The sequence below is a fragment of the Coregonus clupeaformis genome, unplaced genomic scaffold (genome assembly GCF_020615455.1).
Source record: "Coregonus clupeaformis isolate EN_2021a unplaced genomic scaffold, ASM2061545v1 scaf0997, whole genome shotgun sequence".
NCBI classification, from domain to species: domain Eukaryota; kingdom Metazoa; phylum Chordata; class Actinopteri; order Salmoniformes; family Salmonidae; genus Coregonus; species Coregonus clupeaformis.
Genome location: NW_025534451.1, coordinates 123,304 through 138,065, shown reverse-complemented (window position 1 = coordinate 138,065; position 14,762 = coordinate 123,304). Strand labels below are relative to the sequence as shown.

At 44.4% G+C, this 14,762-nt stretch overlaps 1 protein-coding gene across 1 annotated transcript in view; it reads left to right on the top strand.

The window, feature by feature from the left end:
- The window catches only part of LOC123486092, a 31,560-nt gene extending 18,895 nt beyond the window's left edge, over nucleotides 1-12,665 (top strand). Inside the window, exons 5-6 of the mRNA XM_045217287.1 lie at nucleotides 12,208-12,338; nucleotides 12,578-12,665. Coding sequence (XP_045073222.1) covers nucleotides 12,208-12,338; nucleotides 12,578-12,665 — 219 coding nt within the window. The remainder of the gene's footprint in view (nucleotides 1-12,207; nucleotides 12,339-12,577) is intronic.
- Nucleotides 12,666-14,762: the final 2,097 nt, after the last annotated feature.

The following is a 14,762-nucleotide window of genomic DNA, read 5'->3' as shown; positions in this document are numbered from 1 at the left end:
GGTAAGTGGTAATTAACCACATACCCTCATTAACCCTTTGTTAACTTGTCAATTTTTGAAACAGGTTTGTGTAAATACCTGTTTTTAGAGAGACTGTAAACCTAGGCTAGTTCAATCACAACTGAATAGTTACCTTTACTTAGTAGACTGAATAAAGTCATTGTTTTCTACTTTGTTCTTGCTAACAGTGTTCTTTCCTAAACAAGTCTGGTCTGAGCTCGAAAGATAGTGATCATGAACAGGAGATTTGATGTGCAATGTAATAGCAGTTTCGTATATCAAAGAACAGCGCGCATAACTTTCAATTAACCACACCCTGTGCACTACGACAACAACCCATGAGTTCCTTTCACTTCAGTGTAAACGGAAGTGAACAGTGACCAAGAACAATTTCCACGAAAAGCGGTTTTGTTGTTATTTAGACGTTTATTAACACCCTGGAACTTAAAATATGACTAATTTAACTGCACAGCATTACGTACTTACACTCAAGTAGTGTTTAATTCGCGTAGGAGACAGGACTTGGTTTGATAGCTAGCAAGCGTTACCTAGAACATCTAACTGCTAACAATGGCTAACTGCTATGGTTTTTTTTCACACTCAAATAGCCTCCATCATGGAGAGTGCTAGCGAATGCAGCCGTGGCAGACATCTGTAAACTCGTAGACGACGACTATGCAGTGTTTCGTTTGGAAATAACTAAAAGCCAGAAAGAAAACAGGCATTGCGGAGGAAACTACAGCTACTGGAACTGAAGGTGGCACGGGAGCGCGCAGAGAGGACAATGCAAGACCGCGTCTCGTCAGTCGTCCCAGTAGTCGGTCAAGATCCTCGACCGATACAGAGGAATGGCAGGAGGTACATTTTGCAGGCGCGAGCAGTGTTCATGTTAGATTTAGTCTAGTCATTTTGGCAAACATATCATTCAGTCTTATAAAATATAATTAAGTCACATTTTTGTCGTTTGAATAATGATTTAGTCTAGTTATTGTCAAAATTACGAAAACAGTGGGCCATTTTAGTCAACTAAATGCCCTTTCATTTTTAGTCACATCACATTTGTATTGCTTCATTAACCTATAGTAAACATATATGTAAACATAAATCACTGACTTCCATGCGCACATACATACCCCTGTCCTACCAAATATTTTTCTGCATAACATCCTTCTTCCTTTTCCCAACAGCAGAAATATGACAAACATATACAGAGTGTACAAAACTAGGAACACCTTCCAAATGTTTGCCCTCAGAACAGCTCTCACCTGCTGGGGCATGGACTCAAGGTGTCAGGCGTCTCACACAGGGATGCTGGCCATGTTGACTCCAATGTTTCCCACAGTTGTGTCAAGTTGGTGGTTGGACCATTCTTGATACACACGGGAAACTGTTGAGCATTGCCTTATTTCTTTTATAACATATTGGGTGACTGTCATTCATATTCCTTTTCATTCAGCTCAATGTAACATCGAGAGGTTTAGGTTACTACATGAGACTCACATTTTCTCTATACCCATCATGAGGTTGCTACAACCTTGCCTATGAATGAAAGTTTACAACGTAGGTGCACAGGTCGAGAGTAAAAATTTGAGTAAAACAAGGTGACAGTGACACATTCAATACCGCCTTTGCACACTCTTAATAAAAATAATAATATATTGCCATTTAAGCAGACGCTTTTATCCAAAGCGACTTTACAGTCATGTGCGCATACATCTAGCTGATCTAGGGTGTAATCATTAATCCAACAGTTGCAAACGAGAGCATCTATTGTGCCAAATTCAGGTATGTTTATCCCCGCTTTCGCTCCGCTTGCTTCCGCTTAAGAAATGTTTTTCAACAGAATTGTGGCAGAATGAATAACACTTGATCACACGCAAACTCAGTTCACTTTCATAGCAGCCAGATACAAACAGCATGATCACTTTTCTCTGTAATTCCTTCCTCACATCTACGCACCGCTTGCAGCTTTAGTGCACAACACATCAGCTGTCTGAGACCCAGGCTGTGTGACCAGGCGACAAAATCCTTTCCAAGCCAAACCTTCATATCATAACCGCAACCGCTACAAACAGCCTACATTGTTGTCAACATAGCTGTTAGAATTAACATGTTAGTAAACCCGCTTACAATCATGCAGTACAGTTAGCAAGCAGTTACACTGGCTGGCCCCCCGGTGGCAATAAATTAATAAAACTAAACGCCTACCTTGACTTGGAAAATTTCCAGTGTTGGATAGCAGTCATAGCCAGCTAGCTACCATGGCATTCCTTTCTGTTTGAGCTGGGTGTTTGAGAAGTAAACTAGCTAGCTGCATTCGCTAAGCTAAGTGAAAGTGGGGGAAAAAATATGAAATATAGCTCGCTTCTCTCTCTCTTTCTCTTTCTTGTTTCTCCTTCATTTTTGAAGAAATTAATTTGTTCAAAACCGTTCAACTATTGTCTTTCTCTTGTCTTTGAGTCAACTACTCAACACATTTTATACACTGCAGTGCTAGCTAGCTGTAGCTTATGCTTTCAGTACTAGACTGCCATTCTCGATTTGCATGGGTGGATATAAGCTGGCTCATGCTGCAAGAGCTCTGATAGGTTGGAGGGACGTCCCTCCGGAAGTTGTCAAGTAATTACTGTGTAAGTCTATGGAAGGGGTGTGAGAACCATGAGCTTCTTAGGTTTTGTATTGAAGTCAATGTACCCAGAGGAGGACGGAAACTACAGTTATGTTGAGTCTACTGTAGACCTTCATTGCAAAACAGTGTGTTTTAATCAATTATTTGGTGAGATGTGAATATATTTATTATAGTTTATCTTAAAAGGATAACTTTTTTTCATGTTTAACATTTTTTTTTAAATGAAATTTACTGAGGATGATGGTCCTCCCTTCCTCCTGAGGAGCCTCCACTGGATCAGATGAAAACATGACTGGTTGTGTTTATACCACAATAAAATGTAATACATTAAAAAAAGTTAAATAGCAAATCTTTACGACTAGGCCCACAGAGATCCTATTGAATTAATAGGGATTCTATATTTAATTATAATGATTAAGCGTGCAACACACAGTAGGTCCTGTACCGGGAAGAAATTAAATTTACTTTCACCCCTGAATATATAAAAATTATCTGCCATGTAAATGTATAATTCAGGCTACATAGATATTGCACATTACATACAAAACAAACAGACACACACAAGCGCAGAGAGAGAGTAGTAAATCCGTGCGCCGATTTGGTGGCAAAGTAGTATGGGTTGCACAATGTCAATCACTCGGTCACATCACTGCACATTGCTATCAACGCCCACACAGAAGCCGCAGCCACATTGATGTCCAAAAGTAGAATGGGGGCTAATGACTGTTTCAGCTCCAGTGATGTAGTAGAGTCACTAAACCATGTAGAGTCCCCTGTGCGAGTCACAAGTCAAGTCAAGAGTCCCTATGGCTGAAGTCCGAGTCCCAGTGCCCGAAGTCCTGGTCCAATTGCTCAAGCCCGAGTCACTGGGTCCACATATAACTTAAAAATAAAAAGCTATTTACCCAGTCAGATAGAGCTGTTGTGGCAAGAGGAATTTAGTGGGACGCTTTTAGCTTTTCCTTTCTGGCACAGGCCAGTCTGAGTTAAGGGGGAGGTGTGTGTCTCTTTTAACAACTGCTCGAGCGAATCTCTAATGTTAAGGAAGTCTTGAGGGTTTTGCTCACCTGAGTTAGAATACCTCATGATAAGCTGCGACCATACTATTTACCAAGAGAGTTTATCTATATTTTTCTTCGCTGTCTATTTACCACCACAAACCGATGCTGGCACTAATACCGCACTCAACGAGCTGTAAAATATCGTAAGAAACAACAAAATGCAACTCAAGTGGTGCGCCCTAGTGGCTGGTGTATTTTAATGCATGGAAACTGGAATCCTGGCCTACCTCATTTTTACCAGCATGTCACCTGTGCAACTAGAGGTAACACTCTAGATCACCTTTACTCCACACACAGAGACGCATACAAAGATCTCCCTTGCCCTTCATATGGCAAATCTGACCATAACTCTATCCTCCTGGATTCCTGATTACAAGAAAACCCAACCAGGAAGCACCAGGTGACACGCCAAACGAAAGTGGTCAGGTGAAGCAGATGCTAAGCTATAGGACTGTTTCTGGCTAGCACAGACTGGGAATATTTATTCGGATTCATCCGATAACATTGAAGAGTTTACCACAGCAGTCACTGGCTTCATTAATAAGTGCATCGACAACGCGGCCGGCCCCACAGTGACCGTAACGAACATATCCCAACCAGAAACCGCGGAAACAGGTAACAACCGAACTGGGCAAAGCAAGAGCTGCCGCTTCCAAAGGAGCGACACTAACCGGACGCTAATTACTCTGACGAGCCACAAACATCAAAACGTGCAATACAGGACTAAGATCGAATCCTACTGACGCTGGCCCGGATGTGGCAGGTCTTGCAAATTATCATGATTACAACGGGAAATCCAGCAGTGAGCTGCCCAGTGGACGCGAGCCTACCAGACAAGCTTAATTCCTTCTATGCTCGCCCCGAGGAAGCCGACACTGAACCACCTACCTCTCTGACCTTCTCCAAGTCTATGCCGCTCCTTCGCAAACTTAACATGTGTAAATATTTGTATGAACATAAGATTCAACAACTGAGACATAAACTGAACAAGTTCCACAGACATGTGACTAACAGAAATTGAATAATGTGTCCCTGAACAAAGGGGGTTCAAAATCAAAAGTAACAGTCAGTATCTGGTGTGGCCACTAGCTGCATTAAGTACTGCAGTGCATCTCCTCCTCATGGACTGCACCAGATTTGCCAGTTCTTGCTGTGAGAGGTTTTACCCCACTCTTCCACCAAGGCACCTGCAAGTTCCCAGACATTTCTGGGAATGGCCCTAGCCCTCACCTTCCGATCCTACAGGTCCCAGACGTGCTCAATGGGATTGAGATCCGGGCTCTTCGCTGGCCATGGCAGAACACTGACATTCGTGTCTTGCAGGAAATCACACACAGAACGCAGCAGTATGGCTGGTGGCATTGTCATGCTGGAGTGTCATGTCAGGATGAGCCTGCAGGAAGGGTACCACATGAGAGAGGAGGATGTCTTCCCTGCTAACGCACAGCGTTGAGATTGCCTGCAATGACAACAAGCTCAGTCCGATGATGCTGTGACACACCGCACAGATCATGACGGACCCCACCTCCACCTCCAAATCGATCCTGCTCCAGAGTACAGGCCCCGTTGTAACGCTCATTCCCGACGATAAACGCAAATCCGACCATCACCCCTGGTGAGACAAATCCGTGACTCAGTGAAGAGCACTTTTGCCAGTCCTGTCTGGTCCAGCGACTGTGGGTGTGTGCCCATAGGCGACGTTGTTGCCGGTGATGTCTGGTGAGGACCTGCCTTACAACAGGCCTACAAGCCCTCAGTCCAGCTTCTCAGCTTGCGGACAGTCTGAGCACTGATGGAGGGATTGTGCGTTCCTGGTGTAACTCGGGCAGTTGTTGTTGCCATCCTGTACCTGTCCCACATGTGTGATGTGATGTACCGATCCTGTGCAGGTGTTTTGTTACACGTGGTCTGCCACTGCGAGGATGATCAGCTGTCCATCCTGTGTCTCCCTGTAGCGCTGTCTTGGGCGTCTCACTTGTACGGACATTGCAATTTATACTTGCTTCCACATCTGTAGTCCCTCATGCCTCCTTGCAGCATGCTAAGGCCGTTCCAGATGAGCAGGACCCTGGGCATCTTTCTTTGGTGTTTTTTCAGAGTCAGTGAAAGGCCTCTTTAGTGTCCTAAGTGTTCAAAACTGTGACCTTAATTGCCTACCGTCGTAAGCTGAACGACGTTCCACAGGGTGCATGTTCATTAATTGTTTTCATTGAACAAGCATGGGAAACAGTGTTTAAATCCATTACAATGAAGATCTGTGAAGTTATTTTGATTTTTAAGGCAATTATCTTTGAAAGACAGGGTCCTGAAAAAAGGGACGTTTCTTTTTTGCTGAGTTTATGATTGACTCTCTCCTACCCCCCTCCTTCTGTGCATTCTCAGTATACCTATGCATCCCTACGTGTCCCCCAACCCACACCCACTTACCCTAAACTGGGTCTGTATCCTATTCCCAACCCCTCCCTCTCTTTTTATCTGTCCTATTTCGTCTGGTCCTTTTATTAACATTTTACTTTGATTGATTTTTATGTACTGCACTAGCTTTTATGTAGGCCTACTTTTTAATTTACATTTTTTGTTTTAGTCATTTAGCAGATGCTCTTATCCAGAGCGACTTACAGTTAGTAAGAGTGCATACATTTTTTATACTACAGTAAGATGTCCTTGAGGACCCTGAAAGGCTTCCAAATAAAATGTATTATTATTTATGCATGAGCGCACCAGCTGTTCCGGATGATTGTGTGATCTCGCTCTTCGTAGCTGATGTGAGTAAGACCTTTAAACCTGTTAACATTCACAAGGCCGTGGGCCAGACGGCTCACCAGGACGCCTACTCAGAGCATGCGCACACGACCATCTGTCAAGTGTCTTCACTGACATTTTCAACCTCTCTGACCCAGTCATACTTCACATGTTTCAAGCAGACTACCATAGTCCCGTCGTAAGAATGCCAAGGCAACCTGTCTCTAACGACTATCACCCCCGAACCACTCACATCTGTAGCCATGAAAATGCTTGAAAGGCTGGTCATGGCTCACATCAACACCATCATCCCAGACACCCTGGACCCACTCCAATTCTCATACCACCCCAACAGATCCAAAGATGATGCAATCTCTATTTACTCCACTGCCCTCTCCCACACCTGGACAAGAGGAACACCTACGTGAGAATACTGTTCATTGACTAACCTCTGCGTTCAACACCATAGTGTCCTCCAAGCTCATCACTGCTCAGGACCCTGGGGACTGATTACCTCCCCTTTGCAACTGGACCTGAACTGGATCCGAGGTAGCAACAACACATCCGCCACGTGACCCTCAACACGGGGACCGTTCAGGGGTGGGTGTTAGTCCTCCTGTACTCCTGTTCACCCACGACTGCGTGACCAAGCACGACTCCAACGCCATCATTAAGTTTGCTGACCACAACAGTGGTATGCCTGATCACCGACAACGATGAGACAGCCTATAGGGGAGGTCAGAGACCTGGCAGTGTGGTGCCAGGACAACAACCTCTCCCTCCAACGTGAGCAAGACAAAGGAGATGATCGTGGACTACAGGAAAAAGGAGGGCCGAACATGCCCCCATTCACATCGACGGGGCTGTAGTGGACCCGGTCGAGAGTTTCAAGTTCCTTGGTGTCCACATCACCAACAAACTATCATTGTCCAAACACACCAAGACAGTCGTGAACAGGGCACGACAACACCTTCCCTCCCCCTCAGGAGACTGAAAATATTTGGCATGGGTCCTCAAAACGGGACCTGGAAACCTCTCCCTCCAACGTCAGCAAGAGCAAAGACCTGATCGTGGGACTACAGGAAATGGAGAGAACGCCCCCATCCATTGGAGAGGGCTGTGTGATCGGATCGAGAGCTTCGGGTTACCTCAGGTGTCCACATCACCAACACGTCGTGAAGAAGGCACGACCGCCTCTTCCCCTCGGGAGGCTGGAAGATTTGGCATGGGCCCTCGGATCCTCAAAGTTTTACAGCTGCACTATTGAGAGCATCTTGACTGTAACTGCTTGGCATCTGACCCGAAGAGGAAGAGTGAGGCCAACCGGAGGAAAATCTGTCTCCCTCCAGCAGGTGGGCGTTTTTTATCATTGTTTCGCCCACCAAGCAAGGAGTTTTTGTAGGGAGGGTCAATGAGAGAGTGTTGAATTTGGTCAACAAAAAAAAATGTTATGGGCTTACTTGGTACGTTGAAATGTATTTGATCAATACAAGTTTTGTAATGCTTACGTTATGAGTGTACTGATGTAAGTAGGACCCGTGACATCCCAGCAACACTTTATATCCGGAGTCGTTCTCGAGATGCTATGCATATTCATTACATGAGGCTAGTAGCATAGCATCTCTCTCCCATTTGAATAGTGGTTTTCACGTCAACAACCCTCATCGAATATTCAAAAATGGATTACAATAATGAGACTTATCCACCAATCCAAAGAAAGGATAGGCGGGAGCTAGACAGCCCTCCGTAGGCCGCTTTGTTGACAATGACTCCCTTGTTAGGGCGGCGAGACGTGTATCTTGTCAGTATATACATAATCTTTGTCTCTTCCGTGATCCAGAAACCGATAAGTGGTAGGAGCGTGTCATTCACTGGACGTATAATAAGAACTGCCGACTGCATCTAAAATGTCAGACCGTAGTTTAAGGTAATCAACTCTGTTCCGCATACGCCGATTCAAGGGACCCCGTCTATCCAGGTTTTGCATCCGGTTTATACAGACTAACATCACATGCGTTTAGCACTCAATGCGAACAGGTAGCAGCGCTGCAGCAGCGACTTAATTTGTACGTGATCACGTCATCCAAAACATGGCTAGACATTGGCTGAATATAAAATGTTAATATCTTTGGCTGTGAGTGATTATTATAATTTTTCCAAATATAATTCAATGGATGTTTTGTGCACAAAGATGAGGACTAAAGTGTCTTATTAGGAGTTTCAAATCTGACTTCTCTATGTGGCTGCCTATGGAAATTGCCTTTGATCTGCCACATTTCAAAAGGAGGCGGAGGACGGAGGAGAGATGACGAGAAATCGTGAGAAAGGCCTTCGTCTCCGTCCATTGGCGAAATGAGATTGCGTGAGGATGGCGTACGGCTAATAAAATTCGTCACGATGTGAATGCAGCATTGCTAAGTTCCCCTCTGCACATGTGTTCAGATTATTTACCCAGAAGGGTGGAGTCTTGGTCAGTTTTATATATGAAATAATTCCCTGGATTACTTACTATCTTGCGCAAAAAAACCAAATATCATATTCTAAACAGATTGATTTACTGCATTTTCTATTCCCTACTCAATGAAAACAATGTATGCATAACTTACTCGATTTAATTATATATCAGAGAAGTTAGAAGTTTACTTCGTCACCAATTCTAGACAGTGTCAATAAATATACAGCTGAGCATTGACAGTAGCTAACCTCACCATCTCTTTTCCCCCAATCCCTCTCTCAGGTGAAGACATCTCACTGGAGGCCACAGCAGCTTTGTGAACCAGCAGGACACACCATGGTATACCAACCAATCACTGTTGATGAGGGAAGTGAACCTCAACCCAGCACGTTATCGTGATAGAGGTTTGAGAGCATTCCCTACGGGCCGTTGTTATCCAATTCAACTCATATACGGTGTTCGACTCCTCACTTCATGTGTGTCAGTCTGAAGATGCAGAGGCTGCAGGTCCTGGAGAGCGTCTCTGGTCAAGCAGGAGAGGTCTGAAGGAGAGAGGGACCCACGGCACACAACAGAGACATCCAGACTGGAGCAGCGGATGGAGCGCCCCCTGTAGCGGAGGACCCTACCCCCAGCACAGCCCAGGACCCACACAGCATCACGGAGAATTCAGTGGGCAGCCAACTCCGCCCTCAATTCAGAACCAACCACATTGACTGAAACACTGAGCTCTTACACAGGATCTGACCACCAGATCAGACCCAGAGAGACTGGGGCTGGGAGCCCTCCGCTGTCCTCCTGCTCCGGCTCAGATATTAGTTGATGTTCACTAGAGCCAGAGGGCCAGTTCATTTCGTGGAGATGGTGATGGTATCGTTAGACACTGGTGTTAGTGATCCTTCTTGTTCTACTACAGAGATGACCCTGGCAACATGCCTTAGGTTTAGAACACAGACTGATCTGTCTAGAGGGACTGAACGTTACAGTAGTAGTGTATACTCTGAAGGTGCCCTAGATGAGAAAGGGGGGGTTATAGTGATGATGGGGTACTGTGAAAGTGGAGGGTGATCTCCTCCCATGGAATACAGATAGTCACTAGGAGAAGGACACTCACAAGGCAGAGATTTCTTAGATTACAGGAAAAGCTTAGAGACAAATCAAATATCTTGTAACCCCACTCCTGCTCAGGGATACATAGTGTCCCACATCATGGAAACCTTCTAGTTTCACACAGCCTTTTCGATCAAGTGTTGAACTCCAACGGCTTAGCGATGGAAGCCCAGGCTCAGGAAAGAGGACCACATCACATAGTAAGAAAGCGGTTCCTCTGCATGTTCTGTAACAAAGGATTCAGCTGCCTCCAGAGGTGGAGATTCACCAGAGGTTCCACCAGGGTAAAACCCTTCAGCTGTACCGTCACATGCGCCGCCCAGGCCCAGTGACTGAAGAAGCCGAACAGGAGAAACCCTACAGCTGCCCCCCAGTGTGAGAAGAGGTTCTCCCGCCAGGACAAGCTGAAGATGCATCTGAAGATCCCGAGAGCCATTCGCCTGTACGCACTGCCAGGAAGAGTTCTGGAGGAGCTACCTCAGGAGATACCAGCAGAAAACCCATTCCACTCTACCAACATATAAAGTAACCATTCCAATCCATAGCTTCTGAGGTTTAGATCAAACTATACATTGAGAAAAGAATAATTACATTGTTTCTTGAAAGATCCACAGATACTTTGGAATTTCTTGAGAGTAACAGATTTCAGTGTAAATATTCTGGGTAGAATATTGCATCCAACATTGTTATTATATATATATTTAAAATATTTACTGTGTTTGTACTGTGTAGGCTATATGATGTTTCACAAATGCCTATTTCATTACTTCCATTAAATTACTTAATTCTATCCCAACACTTTTAATGAGAAAATTAATTAAGTTTATCAAGTTCATGCAGATTTTTAGTTGAGACATGTGTATGTGTGGTTTTCATATGGTGTATTTAACACTTGTTTGTGTTTAATACTTTAATGGACATATTCTAAGATTTCGTGAAACTGTCTTTAGTATACATCATCTAACCCTATCCACTCAACCACACTTTATAACCATTATACTCTTACTAAATACTACATACCCACACACTAACACACCTATTGTCTGTTGGTTTAGTCAGGTTTGTCTAGTATACTTTTACTTATGTTAGCTACTTATTTTCACCCACATCTTATTATTCCATAACAATAAATATTCTGTAACTACAATTATGGGAGCTCAAATGTAGTTGGGATGGTTAAACACTCCATGTTGAAAGTGTATTTTATTATCTGTTATTTATCGACAAGTGTATGTCACCCTGTAATCTGTATCACCTGTCTCACCCCGGGAGGAGGAGGGGTCAGAGGTGCTGCTGGTGAAGGAGGTTCTGGGGGCACAGGGGACCATAGTCTCACTTGGGAGGACAACCAGACTACACCTCCTCCTGAACCCACAGAGGAACCAGCTGGGCACCACCTGGGACCACACACAGTCTCACTGGGAGTGAGCCCAATATAAACTACTGTCTGAATGGTATTAGGTCAGGGCCCATCATAGCCTCTCAGAGTAGAATTTTTATGGATCAGTTTAGCCTTTTTGATCCCATAATGAATAAATTGTCATGAAATCCTAGATCATGCTCCCCTGCTCGAAGTGTGAAAACAGGCAGGTCTTGAGAGAGGACAATGCCGCCCCCCTATTGTACAGGGACAACCTGTTCTAGCCATAGTATTCCAGCAAAACCAAAAAGGGCATTTCTTTTTGTGATCTTATGTGGCACATTTATCAAACCATTTTAAGAGTGTAGAATAGTCAAATCAATGTACACATTTTTATGGCTTATCAAATAACTAACATGTTTACATATATTCTTTTAATCCCTCATTGCCCAATCACAGGTGTTCCATAGCAAGTTGCTTATATCAGATTTCTTCACATTCCAACATCCTCTCCTCTGCCATCTCTTACAGTCAGTAGACATGGTGCACGGGAAGCCTGATCTGTTATAGTCAAAGGAAACTATAGAAGATGACCAGAGATCATTGATGCTGGTGCTGGACTAAAGATGGGAGGTAATACATAAAGCCTACATACATAGTAGATCTGAATGAATATAGATACACCTGGCTATTTTTTTTCTTAATTCATAAAATAAATCAATACAACTTATGTTTACATATAAAACCCACATTATAATGTATGAACTTTCACCGTACATAAACCAAAAATCTCCATATCCAATTTTCTCTGCCATGTTTGTAAAGTCTGTTTACAACACTCTTCCTACAGGTGGTTGGCTGGGAGGCTAACACAGAGACCAGGCCCCCATACTTGGATTCCCAGACCCAGACCGAGGGTGAAGCCAAGAGACCCCGAGGCGGCATCACTGAGCAGGCCAGGACCGGGCGACATGAGCGGAGGTCAGTGGATGGGACAGTGTCCACAACACTCTTAATCACAACCAAGAAACAGACAATTTGACTACCAAAACAACAACCAAACTTGAGTCCTCCCGGCAGCAGACTGGCTGAGACCAGGGTGAAGTGTGAATTTGGTCTATGTGGAGGTGTCCTTGCGAGAACACATAACTCGCTAATGCTCCTCCTGCTCCTATCGTTGTGATTCCTATGCACTCGTCTTTAACAGTTGCTGCCTTCAGCCTGCCTTCTGTAGGGATCTATCAGCTGGAACATGACCCTCGACAACACAGACACTACCTGGCCTTCGTCCTCCTCACACTCTCCTAATATGAAACCAGACCTCAGACAATGCCAGTGCCTCAACACTAAATGGCTACTGACCCCATTACAAATACAGTAATTGTAAATACATGATCTAAGATTGATATTTAGTATTCATCAGTCATGAGAAAGTATGCCTTATTTACTTTAAAACTGCTAAGATTGTGATTTTGTCAGACAGCATAACGCTCTATAGAGATGGAGCTACCTCAGGATACACCAACAGAAAATGCACAAATCATGTATAGACTATAGTAGCGTAATGTAGTACTGGATTGGTTTAGCAGATTAATTCTGTTGGTTTTGGATGTAGTAGGGAACTGGATGAGGTAACTGAGGAAAGAATGATATGATGAAGCAGAGTAGATTATATGGTGATGTTGGTGTGATGGTGTCTGTAAAATTGCTTCCCACTGATAAAAGTACACCTTGTCCTGTTTGTTTGATGCTGGTGTTTTATAATGAGGAAATGATGTGCACAATTCATGTTTACATGACATGAAGTTAAGATAAAGAAAGATAAGATAAGAACATTAAGATGTTTGTAATCTTAAACCTTTTCAAATATTCTAAAATGTATGTTATCAAAGTGTTTTTATAATATATCGTGCTCATATTGGTAGTACTTGATGCCAGTTATAGAGATGGCCTTGACTGTAGTTGGCATTTTATAATGTCATGTTTCTGTGTGTACAACAAAGACTTTCTTATATATAAACCTTTATGCTTTTCCTGTTCAATTTGTATTTTGATCTATGAGTCCATGAGGACCTACTGATATCCGGTGTTGCTGGAGAGGAAACTACCTCTGAATCGGATGGTCGCTTCCTTCCCAAGTCGGAACCCGGACCCAACCACGGGACAAACTCCACCACCACTGGGGGAACACAAACAGTGGACAGGTGCGGCTAACAACATGATCTTCAAATGGTCATAAGAGGACAGAGTTTCCAGTCAGGATCCAGTCTGCAGCCCAGACCCTTCTCTTCACAGTCTCAGTGCAGGGATGAAGCAGGGCCTGAGGGCTGGTAGAATAGACCCTCCTGTTCCTATGATACAAACACCACAGTATCCATGATGAACAGAGCAGTTCACCTGGGCTTCAGCCTTCACAGAGGGAGTGGTGGGCAACCCCCTGGTAGTAGTCTATCAGGATCTCGTCTCAATGCCTGGTAAATGGGTTCATAGAAGGCCTGGGTCTAGCCTTCCTCAGCTGCCTCGGGTTCCCACCAATACAGACTTAAGAGGTCAGGATGAGGCGTTCACCACAAGAATTACCTGGCCTATAACACAGCACACAATCCAACATGCCCAAACAATGGCTGGGAAGGTCAGAAGGGAGCTCAAATCCTGCTTCTACCTCCTCTGGTGTCGATGTCACAACGTAGCGAGCATTGAGGCAATGAGGCGCGACCAAGCCGATACGCCTGCCCCGTGTGGGAAGCGCTTTGCAGGTCATTTACCAATCTTTCCCACCAAACTTGTAGTGAAAGAAGCATTAGGTGGCAATCTGCAGACGTATCACAGAGACCAACTGCCTGTATACACAGGAGAGCTGATGGCAGTACTGTTGGCCTTGCAGTGGGTGGAGAAAATTAAGCCATGCAGGGTTGTTGTGTGTTCTGACTCGTGTGCAGTAGTGATGTGTGAAGTCCTTTGAATCCCACGGAGGAGGGAGACAAGGGCCCATACTGAGGTACTCCAGATTCATTCCAGGTGAGCCAGATTGGTTTACAAAATAAGTTTGGCTTGTGTCCCACAGCCCATGTGGGGTAATAGTATGTCTACTACTGTTAGGAAAGTGAAGTGCCCATGAGCAAGGCAGCGGCTAAGGGAATGATATGGACAGTGGTGGTGCAGAGATGGCAGAATCTGATGAACTGCCCAGAGACACTAAGGAGAGGCATCTATTCCAAGTAGGCTACAGAGTAAAGTTGGTGAGGGGAGGAGGACAGCAGGAAGAGACAGAAGAGAGGCCATCTTTACAAGGCTAAAGGGTGGACACAATTTTACTTGTAGAAGTAATATTGTAACAATATATAAGAAGTAGGATGCGGTGCGACTCGAGTTTCGCCATCAGGTGGAGGGCGGTGTCCCCTCTCT